This window comes from Malaclemys terrapin, chromosome 4 (genome assembly GCF_027887155.1).
Source record: "Malaclemys terrapin pileata isolate rMalTer1 chromosome 4, rMalTer1.hap1, whole genome shotgun sequence".
Classification (NCBI taxonomy): Eukaryota; Metazoa; Chordata; order Testudines; family Emydidae; genus Malaclemys; species Malaclemys terrapin.
In genome coordinates this window covers 147,103,109-147,116,297 of record NC_071508.1, presented here as the reverse complement: position 1 = coordinate 147,116,297, position 13,189 = coordinate 147,103,109, and the positions used below count along the sequence as shown (strand labels likewise).

The 13,189-nt window shown below is 41.7% G+C and overlaps 1 protein-coding gene across 2 annotated transcripts in view; it reads right to left on the bottom strand.

The window, feature by feature from the left end:
• Window positions 1-483: 483 nt before the first annotated feature.
• Window positions 484-13,189, bottom strand: part of SAV1 (salvador family WW domain containing protein 1) — a 34,218-nt gene continuing 21,512 nt past the window's right edge. For both annotated transcript variants that reach the window (XM_054028112.1, XM_054028113.1), the window contains exon 5: window positions 484-1,518. In XM_054028112.1, coding sequence (XP_053884087.1) covers window positions 1,317-1,518 — 202 coding nt within the window. In that variant the 3' untranslated portion in view covers window positions 484-1,316. The remainder of the gene's footprint in view (window positions 1,519-13,189) is intronic.

The following is a 13,189-nucleotide window of genomic DNA, read 5'->3' as shown; positions in this document are numbered from 1 at the left end:
CTGTGCAGGTTAAAAACTTCATGTGTAAAGAAAACCTTGTTACAAGACAACATTTTTGCAAAAAATGCATCCCTGATTTTATCATGGAGATTTATGGCTGCTAAGTCGGTTAGATAATTCTATTGCTTTCCAATTGCAGTTAGCTCAACACGCATGTGGAGCAGCTTGCAGGTCGCAGGGTATGTCCACTCTGGAAATGCTCCAGCAACACAGCTGTAGCACAGACACTCACGACAGCAATGGAGGGGATTCTCCCATCGGTGTAGGTAATCCACCCCCCAGAGATGCAGTAGCTAGATCGAGGGAGGAATGCTTCTGTTGATCTAGTACTATCTACACTGGGGCTTAGGTCAGCTTAACTATGTCTCTCTCAGGGGTATGAATTTTTCACACCTGAGCAATGCAACTAGGTTGACCTATACACCTCTACCCCGATATAACACGAATTCAGATATACTGCGGTAAAGCAGTGCTCGGGGGGGGGGGAGGGAAGGGGGGGAGGGGAGGCGGGGTTGCGCACTCCGGTGGATCAAAGCAAGTTCAATATAACGCAGTTTCACCTATAATGCAGTAAGATTTTTTGGCTCCCGAGGACAGCGTTATATCGAGGTAGAGGTATCTTTGAACTGCAGACCGGCCCTTAGTTTTGAAGAGGCTGCAGGTTATCTTGCCCCATGACAAAGTTCTGTGCAGACTGCTGGCAAATCTAAAGTGATACGATGCATATAACATAGTAAAAAATATAAGGCACCTCATACTTCATCAATGAAGCATTTTGTTCCGATTGGGGAAAAAACATCTATGCTTCTGCACTATTTAGTAATATTACTGAGTGTTACTGTAAAATAACAGTGTCAGTGTTTCTGTACATTAAAGCAGTAAACATCTTAGTGTAGATGTTGCACAAAGAACAGACTCTCCCCAGAGACACACAGGGCATCTGAAGGGAAATAAACTTATTAATTTGGATTTTAAAAACATTGTTTTGCATCCAGGACATTCCTTATATTTGCATTTATCACCATGTAAAAATATATAGACAGCTTCTTAATACAGCTCTCTGCTAAAAGGAGATACCAGAATAATAAACTAACTTTTTTGTACAGAAAAAGAATAACAAACATGTTTTTCATTCTATAAACAATACCTTATATATGTAGAAAAACATTCAAGAGGATAATTAATGACAAAGGTGCAACATCAACAAAAATAAGCTGCCTTTTAAACCAAAGCATTTGTTCATGGTTTAAAAAAAATAAAAATCTTTTAAAGCTCTTAGTGTTCTCATTGAAATTCCATTTAAAAAAACTGTTAGCTTAAAAATTCTTGCCGTGTTGTTGTGCATACCACTTCTGCCTTAGCTTGCGGTTCTCCAGCTCTGTGAGAAGGGCTTGCCTGTATGCTTCATACAGTTTAACAATTCGTTCCAGTTCTTTCATGAAGAGTAGCTTCAACATTCCCTGGTATGTATCTAGATCAGCTAGTTGGAAGAGTTCCCACTTCAGAATGTGATCATATCTGTTTTGAGATATAAATGTAAGAGATGCATATTTACATGTCATTATAAGAAAACACATACGTAAGACATTATGCATATCCTTTTGTAATTGTGAAGCCACTGATGACATTTTTAGTAGTTGATACTGATGAACCTATTTCTGATAGCCGCATACTTCCACAATTAAAATTAGTCTGGTTAATCTCTACAGTAATTTGTTTCTTAAGGGAAGAGGTATCCCATAAAGCTACACAGAGGAATCACTCAATCATACTGTCAATATATATTAATGTAAAAATACCAAATCATTTTATAAGAACAAATAAAAAATTATTTAAGACACTAGCAAGCAACTGCTATTAACCAAATGTAGTGAATACATTCTGGAGGCATTAAAAAAAATGTAATAAAATCCCACAAGAAATCCCCCTAAGTAAAAGTGGTTTGAATTTTGTGTATATACTGGGGGGAGGAGGGAGGAAACATCCCCGCTTCCCCTCCCACTGTGGACAGCTTGGGAGGTCAAAGTAACTTGAAAGAATAAGTCTGTTAGCTGATTAAACCAGTACTCCCAAATGCCTGCCTCCTTGAGAGCTGAATTCCACAGGCTTTGCAAAGCCCCTTCTTCACCCACAGTATCGGTCTGCTTCTAAAGCGTCCTTGCCCTAACGATTACAGCGGGTGAAGGAGGATACTGTACGGCTCTTGGCTAATCCATAGCTCTATTCTACCTGCTACACTTACAGTACAGCCAACAGAGTTCAAAAAGTGACCCCTCCGTTTTGTAATGGAACGTCTTTAGAGGGGTCTCCTGTTGGAACATTCGACCTATAGCTCAGGCCTAGTCTTCACTTACCGGCTGGTCCGGAGGCACGCCATCGATGTTCTGGGATCGATCCCAGAAGTGCTCACAATCGACGCCGGTACTCCAGCTCGCCGAGAGGAGTACGCGGCGTCGACGGGGGGAGACTTCCGGCCGCGTCTGGACCGCGGTAAGTCCGGAGTAAGGTACTTCGAATTCAGCTACGTTATTAACGTAGCTGAATTTGTGTACCTTAGTCCGAAGTCCGGACTAAGTGTAGACCAGCCCTCAGTTTCACATTTCCACATAATCAAGCAAATGAAGGTTGCCCAAAAGTATCCTTAAAGCAAGTCAGCACTATCGATCACTCAACTGTTTTATTGTCCGTTTATTAGAATGGTTACAATTGCATAAACGAACAAGGCAACATATGGCAGCATGGGTCAACTAATGAGACCTTCTGGGTTTTGCAGGACTGCATACTACATCCCTTCACTGTCTGAGCTAACCTGTACTGTATCAACCAGTATAGTCCAAATCCACTACTTAACGGCAATTATTGTTGAATATTTCCCTGACTATTTAATTTTCCTTCCTTCTGTTACTACTCCTTGTGCTACGATCTTCTGAGATGTCAAATCTTCCTCCCTTCATTTATATCCTTATCATGAAAGTATGTACAGATGATTGTAAGTGGGGGGGTGGGAGATTGCCCAGTGACAAACAGGTTAGGAATAACTGCTGGGAAAGCTAAAATGTCGTCCATACAAAAACAGGGAAGCATGCAAAACAAAAAAAAGCGAAGAAAAAAAACAAACTAAGGCTGTCGATTAATCAGTAAACTCGCGATTTAACTCGAAAAAATTAATCGCGATTTAAAAAATTAATCGCGATTAATCGCAGTTTTAATTGCATGTTAAACAATAGAATACCAATTGAAATTTATTAAATATTTTGGATGTTTTTCTACATTTTCAAATATATTAATTTAAATTAACATGCAGACTACAAAGTGTACAGTGCTTACTTTACATTAATTTTTATTACAAATACTTGCACTGTAAAAATGATAATAGTATTTTTCAGTTCACCTCATACAAGAACTTCAGTGCAATCTCTATTGCGTTAGTGCAACTTACAAATGTAGATTTTTTTTTTTGGTTACGTAACTGCACTCAAAAACAAAACAATGTGAAACTTAAGAGCTTACAAGTCCACTCAGTCCTACTTTTGTTCAGCCAATCGCTAAGACAAACAAGTGTGTTTACATTTAAAGGAGATAATGCTGCTCTCTTCTCAATTACAATGTCATCAGCAAGTGAGAACAGGCATTAACATGACACTTTTGTAGCCAGAATTGCAAGGTTTTACATGCCAAATATACTAAACATTCGTATGCCCCTTCAGGCCTCGGCCACCATTCCAGAGGACATGCTTCCATGCTGATGATGCTTGTTAAAAAAAAAAAAAGAATGCACTAATTAAATTTGTGAATAACTCCTTGGGGGAGAACTGTATGTCTCTGGCTCTGTTTTACCCACATTCTGCCACATATTAGGTCTCAGATGATGATTCAGCACATGTTCGTTTTAAGAACGCTTTCATAGCAGCTTTGTGTTTTGTCAAATGAGGTATCAATGTGAGATTTCTAAAGATAGCTACAGTACTGGACCCAAGGTTTAAGAATCTGAAGTGCCTTCCAAAATCTGAGAGGGACGAGGTGTGGTGCATGCTATCAGATCTTAAAAGAGCAACACACTGATGTGGAAACTACAGAACCCGAACCAGCAAAAAAGAAAATCAACCTGACTCAGATGATGAAAATGAACATGCATCGGTCCGCACTGCTTTGGATTGTTATTGAGTAGAACCCATCATCAGCATGGACACATGTCCCCTGGAATGGTGGCTGAAGCATGAAGGGACATATGAATCTTTAGCGCATCTGGCATGTAAATATCTTGTGACACCGACTACAACACTGCCATGCGAACGCCTGTTCTCACTTTCAGGTGCCATTGTGAACAAGAAGTGGGCAGCATTATCTCCTCCAAATGTAAACAAACTTGTTTGTCTGAGTGATTGGCCGAACAAGAAATAGGACTGAGTGGATTTGTAGGGTCTAAAGTTTTACATTGTTTTGTTTTTGAATGCAGTTATGCTTTGTACGCAATTCTACATTTGTAAGTTCAACTACTGTACTTGTATCAGGTAAATTGAAAAATACTATTTCTTTTGTTTTTTACAGTGCAAATATTTGTAATAAAAATAAATATAAAGTGAGCACCGTACACTTCGTATTCTGTGTTGTAATTGAAATCCATATATTTGAAAATGTAGAAAACACCCAAAAATAATTAAATAAATTGTACTCTTATTGTTTAACAGCACAAATAATCACGATTAATTTTTGTTAATTGCTTCACAGTCCTAAAAAACCCAACAACTACCATTCATAGCGGAGTGTCCCTGAAGTAGGGGACTCATAAAATGGGGCAGAGTCAAGAAAGGAAGCAAAGAAGGGGTCGTTGTCTTGGCAATATGTTTTCCTTGATGTGGGAACAAGATAAAGAATAAAAGCAAGATGCATAATGTGAAAGTTTGTAGAACTACAGACAGATGCAATAAAACCCCAAAAGACTAGAGCTCAACAGCCTTTGTTAAATGTGTCAGATTTGTCACCCGGCAAGACTGAGGGTGAGGCATATTAAGATAAAACCCTCAAGGAAGGTGGAGAGGCAATATCCATCAAGAGGCTGGAAGGCGAAGCATATAGTGGAGTGGTTTTTGAATGTCACTGGCTACTAAGAATGAATACCTGAAGTTTATTATTTAGTAGGTTTTTAGCTGATTACATTTAGAAAAAGAAACAGAGGGTCCTGTGGAGTCTGACGAAGTGGGCATTCACCCACGAAAGCTTATGCTCCAATACTTCTGTTAGTCTTAAAGGTGCCACAGGACCCTCTATTGCTTTTTACAGATTCAGACTAACATGGCTACCCCTCTGATACTTGACACCATACATTTAGAAAGCTCATTCTCTATCACTTATGGTTTTATAGGTAGTCACTTCCATTACAAAGCAGCATATTGCTAGATAAAGATGTCAAGGCTCAGTTACAGACAGTGCTCCTAAGTTTATCCTTTGCATGTAGCAATTCTGTATTACTGATAAAACGTCATGATTTTCATCGCTTTTTGGGAATACATAAACATCTAACTTTCCTGTGATCATCACAGACTCTCTTAGGCTTTTTAGCGTATTCCAAGCTGCCAACATTAGGTATATTCAAACCCCCTACAATCCAGCATATGTATTCACTCCTCCCACCTTTCACTAACCCAGCTGAATTTAATAGACGTCTCCTGAATGTTTCATTTCATGTAAATACTGCCAAACTAGTCTTGTGACGAATCAAGACTATGCCAGTTCTCCTGCAAGTAATTTTCCAGGCTCAGAACTAGCATTGTTTAGTCCTGGAAGGAACTGGATAACTAGTCCAGTTTTACTTCCTTGTTGAATGTGTGGCCCTAGGCTCTATTGACCACAGGCTATTCAAACCCTGCTCTCAATACAGAATGACTCATTTCCTCCTCAATGCTTCTATGGCTCATGTCTCTAGTATGTGACAGCTTCACAGAAGTGAATTTATTTTCACAACACCCTTGTGCAATGAGGGGGATTCCTCACCTTACAGATGAGAAACTGAGGCAGAGAGAGAGAGATCAAGGTCAAGTGTCTACTAATTTTGGGTGCCTGATTTGAAATGCCTAAGACCCCATTTTCCTGAGCACATCGCACTATACAGAACTTTGTATGTTCAAAGCACAGCTCTCATTGATGTCAGCTGCTGCTCTGAGTGCAAATCAAGACCCGGGGTTCTCGAGCTGGGCATGCAGAGAATGAGGAACACACAATTAGTGACCACCTATGAAAAGTTTGGGGACTTGACCAGCATCATAGAGGAATTCTGTGGCAAACGCAGGGACAAAATTCTTCTCCAGGGCAGTATCCAACTGCCTTAACCACGAGACCGTATTTCTCTTCCCGCAATCCCCTGCCTTTTTCACTCCACACCTTCCAACTTCTGAAACAGATAAAGCTGGGGTCCTACAGACAACCACCTCTTTCATTACACAACCCTAATTCATCTGCAGCGCATTGGTCCACCCGCTGCACTGAATAAGGCAGGGTCCTGTGGAAAAAAGTACGTGATCACGTAATTAAAGACTACCATAATTCATACACACAACCGGGCTGAATTAGGTTGCACAGGCAACCTTAACCTAGCACTTCCTGACTTTACAGTGCTTGAATTGCAATGTTAATGTTTTCAATGTATTTTTTGTACGTAACTTATAGGTTTAAAAACAAACAAAAAACGATTGGCATCATATTGACACCCACATGCCAACTCTGCCAGTTGGGGTTTCAGATATTTGCTGACAGCAGAGGACTGATAAGACTCAGGAATCGTGGTTTCCAATCCAGGCTCTGAAGGGCAGTGCGTTCTAGTGGTCACCGATCCTTCTGCCTGTTCCACCCCAAGACTGACCTCTTTCTGCCCTTGTCCTCTCCAACCGATCCCTGTCCTAATCCTCCCTCCCGCCTCCTTAGTCACTCATAGCTTCTTGTCCCGGACTCCTCATCCAAGTCCCCCCCTCAGGGTACGTCCCGTTGCAATTAAAAACCGGCAGCTGACTCAGGCTCTCCGCGCTCGGGTTAAGAGTCTGTTTAACTGTGGTGCAGCCATCTGGGCTCGGGCTGGAGCCCAGGCTCCAGGATCCTGCGAGGGCGAAAGGTCCCAGAGCTCAAGGTGCAGCATTATGCTGAATGGCTACACCACAATTAAACAGTCCGTTAGCCCAAGCCCACATCAGCCAGCATGGGCCAGCTGCAGATGTCTAATTGCAGTATAGACAAACTCTCAAAGGCCCAGTCTCCTCCACCCCCACAACCTTGGCTCCCAGTCTCAGAACCCCTCCAGGGGTTCCTTATCCCAGTCCCCCATCCAGGCCCCACTCTCCTGCCCAGCCAGCCCCAGATTCCCCTTAACCACACTCCATCCCAGCACCTCATCTTAGTCTCCTCTCCCTGCAGAGCTTTCAGTCCCAGCCTCCTGACCCAGCCAGTCCCTGTTCCCACCCACTTTTGGCCCCAAGGCTCTTCGTCCCAGACCCCCTTCCACATTGTTCGTCCTAATATCGTTCCTCCACCCCCCACAAAGGTCTTGCTCTTGTCCCATCTGCATTCAATTCGGGTAGCTTCCTCCACCACGCTGGCTGGGTGCTAACAGAGGAAGCATTGAGAACTTATGAGAGAGATTCTCCCAGATCTATGGTTTGGTGTTTGGTGCCACAGGGCACTTCTACACAGCCAAGAAAAACCCATGGCGCAGAGTCTCAGAACCTGAGTCAATTGACTTGGGCTGTGGGACTAAAAATAAAAGTGTAGAGGTTTGGGCTGAGACCCAGGGAGGGTCACAGAGCCTGAGCTCCAGCCCGAACCCGAACATGTACACAACTATCTGTAGCCCTGCAGCCCGAGCCCCACAAGCGCAAGACAATTGACTGAGACTTGGAGACTCAGCACCTTGGGCTGTTTTTTCTTTGCAGTGTGGTGGCCTGCTGCAGCCTGAAGCAGTAAATGCGGCGAATCCTGCTCAGACCCTGCAGCGTCCTCAGTGCAGATAGAATCTATGGAGAATTTAGCTGCCAAATTCTCGGAAGTGTCTATTGAGCCTGTGCAAATTTCAGTTGTTCAAAGGCTTATAATGTGGTCAGATTTAGGCAGGTTTTCACTGGAGCAGGAAAAGGCACATCACTGACAATAAGGCCAACCACCCCCAGCAAAATTTCAAGTCCCTCCTCCAAAGCATGGAGTCAATAGAACTCAGCAAAATGGTTGTGCGAAGAACGTGGGATATCTGCATTGTTTTTATGAAGATTACATACACATCTGTTTGATTGTTATGGCATAGTCTGCCATACGGGTGACAAGGAGGTTAATTCTTGCAGGAGTTACTCACACAACCTAACAAAGGAGTACAATGGCTTCAGATAACCAGCCATCTACCAATACTTACAAGACAATGACTGGACTGGACTATTCCTTTTGATGGTCTGATGGTCTATGTGATGGATTGGATCACAGAAACCCCCTGGGAGCTGCCACCTGATGTACCAAGACTACCCCTGCTCCTGTTTTCCCTGCCAGCTCAGGACCCCATCACCCTGTCTTGCTGAGCCAGACACTCCCGTCTGCTCCAACACAGACCCAGGGTCTGAATTACTTGCCCCAAAGCTGCAGGTTTACCTGAAAGCAGCTAACAGAAGTGTGCTTGTCTTTGGCACTCATGCCCAACTCCCAATGGAGTCTAAACCCAAATAAATCCGTTTTACCCTATATAAAGCTTATGCAGGGCAAACTCAAATTGTTTGCCTTCTATAACACCGATAGAGAGATATGCACAGCTGTTTGCTCCTCCAGGTATTAATACTTACTCTGAGTTAACTAATAAGTAAAAAGTGATTTTATTAAATACAGAAAGTAGGATTTAAGTGGTTCCAAGTAGTAACAGACAGAACAAAGTAAGTCACCAAGCAAAATAAAATAACATGCGCAAATCTATGTCTAATCAAACTGAATACAGATAATCTCACCCTCAGAGATGCTTCAGTAAGTTTTTTCCTCAGACTGGACACCTTCCAGGCCTGGGCACAATTCTTTCCCCCGGTACAGCTCTTGCTCCAGCTCAGGTGGTAGCTAGGGGATTCTTCATGATGGTTCTCCTTATTTGTTCTCCTCCACCCCTTTATTTATCTTTGCATAAGGCGGGAATCCTTTGTCTCTCTCTGGGTTTCCATCCCCCCCTCACTGGGAAAGCACCAGGTTAAAGATGGAGTCCAGTTCATGTGACATGATCACATGTCACTGTAAGACCCCAAGCATTCATTCCTCCCAGCCTGACTCACAGGAAGGCTTGCTTGCAAACAGAGCCCCAGTCAATTGTCCTGGTTGATGGGAGCCATTAAAATTCCAAACCACCATTAATGGCCCACACTTTGCATAATTACAATAGGCCCTCAGAGTTATATTTCATAATCCTAGTCCCAGATACAAGAGTGGTACATTTCTACAAATAGGATGATCACACTCAGTAGATTATAAGCTTTGTAATGATACCTTACAAGAGACCTTTTGCATGAAGCATATTCCAGTTACATTATATTCACTCATTACCATATTTTTATAAAACCATATAGACTGCACAACGTCACAGTCTATCTCCACTCTAAGGCTATGGGCTCCATTACGAGGCTTTTAGCAACATGGCTGTGCCGCTACAGCTGTGCCACTAAAAGGCACACGACAAACCACTTCCATCCCCCACGAGCGGCAGCGGCTTTGTTGACAGGAGAGCGCTCCTGCTGACAAAGTGCTGTTCACACCGGCGCTTTTCGTCGGTAAAATTTTTGCCATTCGAGGTTTGAGGTTTTTTTTTTAAACACCCCGAACGACAAAAGATTTGCCGACGAAATGCTAGTGTAGACAAACCCTTAGCGTCAGACAAGTTCGGCAAGAGGAGGGGGCGCCAGTCTGTGGACACAGAACAAAAGGGCCTGCGCCTGGATTAAAGAAGACACACAGAGGCAGTGTAGAGAAGCAGATGGAACCCGGGTCTCCAGGAGCAAGGCTGCCTGGGCTGATTTGGGCTTGCCTAAGCTTGGAGGGAAATGCTAAGCTTAAGGTAAGTAATGTGTGTATAGGTGTTTTATTGGTTTAACCCATTTCTCTCCTCTGCATAAACAAACATTACTTTGTTTTGAAGGAGCTGTTCTGAGGCACTGTATTTACCTAGTGTATTTTATTCCCAAAAGGGAGTCTCTTGCAGGTGCTGAGAAAACAAGGTTGGTAAACATGGGTGTTGTAGCCCAGAGACAAGGTTTCCATCCTGAGAGCAGTGAAGGGCAGAGCCTGTCACTTGAGAGACTGGAGAGAGGTGAAGGGTGAAGCTAGACTTGTAATGGGACAGGTTGCACAATTTTATTTTTTTAAACAATGTATTTTTCTGTACTCCCACTCCCAGAATTGAGAGAGATCTGGTTTGAGTCTTGTTTTCTAATTGCAATGTAGTACTTTATATTATACTGGTTTGTATTTTACACAGCCTATTAGCACAATTACTAGTGATATCAGAATGTCTAATCTTCCTTGTCCAGCAACCACATAAAGCTCATTTAATTTTGTATTCTCTCAAGTGTAAAAGTGCACCTACTCGCTATAGCTATCAGTAAAACAAAAGTGAATAAAATTAGATAATCATCTAGGTCTGAATAAACTAGATGAGGAAATGGACGCATATAGGCAGTGGAAGTAATACAGTGTCTACTTTAAGATGCTGCAAGCCAGGAGACCAGGAAGAAGAAAGGATATCGCAGTAAATTGCCTCCTGCAATTATAAATAAAAACATTAATATTTTAATAATTATTAAAAAGGGCAGATGGCCAGAAGGGCTCCATGTGCACTGCAAAGTGGGAGGACTCAGGGGTGCAGCTGGCATCCAAAGAAACCTAGTTTGAAATATGAAGGGTTTAAACTCAGATCCGGACTTTTCATTACGTTTAATCTTATTCCATGACTTGACATATTTACATTGCCGAACCCATTATTTTCCAAAGCAATGCACTATGAGAAAACCAGCTTTAGTTATTAACCACTGATGAAGGGAATTTATTTTTTGGAAAGAGTTATGGGGTCCCTAGTGTATGATAGGGCTCCTAAGCACGATGGTAATTAAACAACAACAAGGCAAGTTATCCACTTCCACAGCTTTATGTGCTGATGCCAAACAAGTCAGCATTTTTATTTATTTATTTATTATTATTATTTACAGGCACCTGGTTACTCCCGAGTCAGTGCTAATTATAGATAAGGCAATGCTCCCCTTTTCTGTCCCTGGTGCACTGCGTGAAGGTGGAACAGGGTCTCCATGATCCCTCGCCCAATGTTGTCAGACACTCATCGATGAACAACATTTAGGATTAGCAGCAGGCAGCTAAATCTGGCTCTCGGTGTGGGAACACTGTTTCGTATTTACTTGGCAACAGTGGGGAACAAAGCTGCCTATAACACACACACTAAAGCTGTGTCCAGAGCTGTTCTGTCACTTCACAGCTTTTACTTTATTTTTTAAAGCAGGATCGTGGGTTTCTATAATTGTGCATCTTCTGGCAGCCTGCCAGAAATGAATCAGCAAGTTAGCGCTGCTCATTGTTTTTTGGTGCTGTGGCTTCAAATGTCAGCTCCCAACAGAAGTGCTGGGTAGAAGGTCAGGGGTCTGATTAAAGAGTCACTGAGCCACCAATAAGAATGGGAATGAGAGTTTTCTTGAAGTACACCCAGTTTTCCAGATAAGTTGATTACACTGAGCATGCAAACAATGCCTTCTATTTCTGGCTTTTTAAGCAATGGGTAAGAGGCTCTTAGTGCATCTGGCAACGCTTCAAACATCTACAGAAGCAATCTGAACAACAGTAATTTACCACCATCAGCTCCAATGCACGTAGACTGGCTGATGCAATATAAGCATGGAACTGTCCTAAAAAAATTCTAAATGGTTGGCCAGTCCAAAAGGTGACTATATGCAAAAGATATCTTGCTGTCCTCTTAACTCTGGCTTTCTGATTCCCCATAACCACCTCCATCAGTGTGTAATTTGTTTCTCTTGCACATTTTAATAGCCTTTAATAAACTGAAGACCATCATATATCGTAAAAGATTTTTCTCTTTAGGTGGATGAAAAATGTTATTCCAATTTCATTTGGAAGACACTTCCTACCCATTTAGGCTATTCTTTTTCATTTCAAGGATGATCCTTGTGAGATTCCACATGCTGAAAAAGATCCCCACCTACCACATATAGCAAATACATTGAAACGTATTTCTGGCCTTTAGTATGTGGCAGGAGGAGATTCTAGTTCAGGACTCTCATGCATTTAGCAAGGCAAACTTCCTGAATTTCTTGGCAATACTTAAACAAGGGGAGCTAACTTAAAAAAATCTGATATCTGCTTTATCAATATTTAATTTGTTACATGATATTGTGGGTGGCATATGGAATGAAAAGTTTTGACTCCAATCTCTCATTGTTATTGCATTCACACTGGATTTAACATTCCAGATGATTAAGCTACTGTTAAACTGTGAAACTGAGAAAGAGAAAGCAATTGCTCCAAGTCTCAGATGGACTGTGAATTGCAACTGGCATTAAAACTTAAAGGTCCTGTTAAAGAAAAGTTGTCAAGTCATTTGTCAATTAAAATCTAGTAAATCATATTCTAGAGATTCTACATAATATTTTTAACTCTCTACCCCACTGTCAAAAAATACCTCTATTGGTTTAGGACTTGACAGAACAAACATACAGCGGTGTCTATGCTTTCTCTCTCTCAGTTTCTCTATCTGTAACTTGGGGGATAATACACAATTGTCTCCCTCAGAGAAGTATTTATGAGGCTTCAATGATTGTGAAGTGCTCTGAACATATAAGGTGCTTATTAATATTGCTATCAGATCTACTCTAAGATGGAAAAACCAAAAATTGACAGGATATTGTGTTTATATATGAATTCATTATTTCTTCTCAACTATGTGAATCACATTTTAATTCTTTGGACTAATTTAATTTGCTCTAATTTTGTCTCATCAAATAGGATTTACAGACATTCCCACAAATCTGAGATTGTCTATTCCCAGGTTTCCACAAGTGCACTGACAAGAACCCACCTAACACTGAAACAGTTTGAAAGTAGACACTGACTAGATATTCCAAACATCTAATTAACAGAACACAGTTAATGACAGCAACTAAGAGTGCTCATAGGA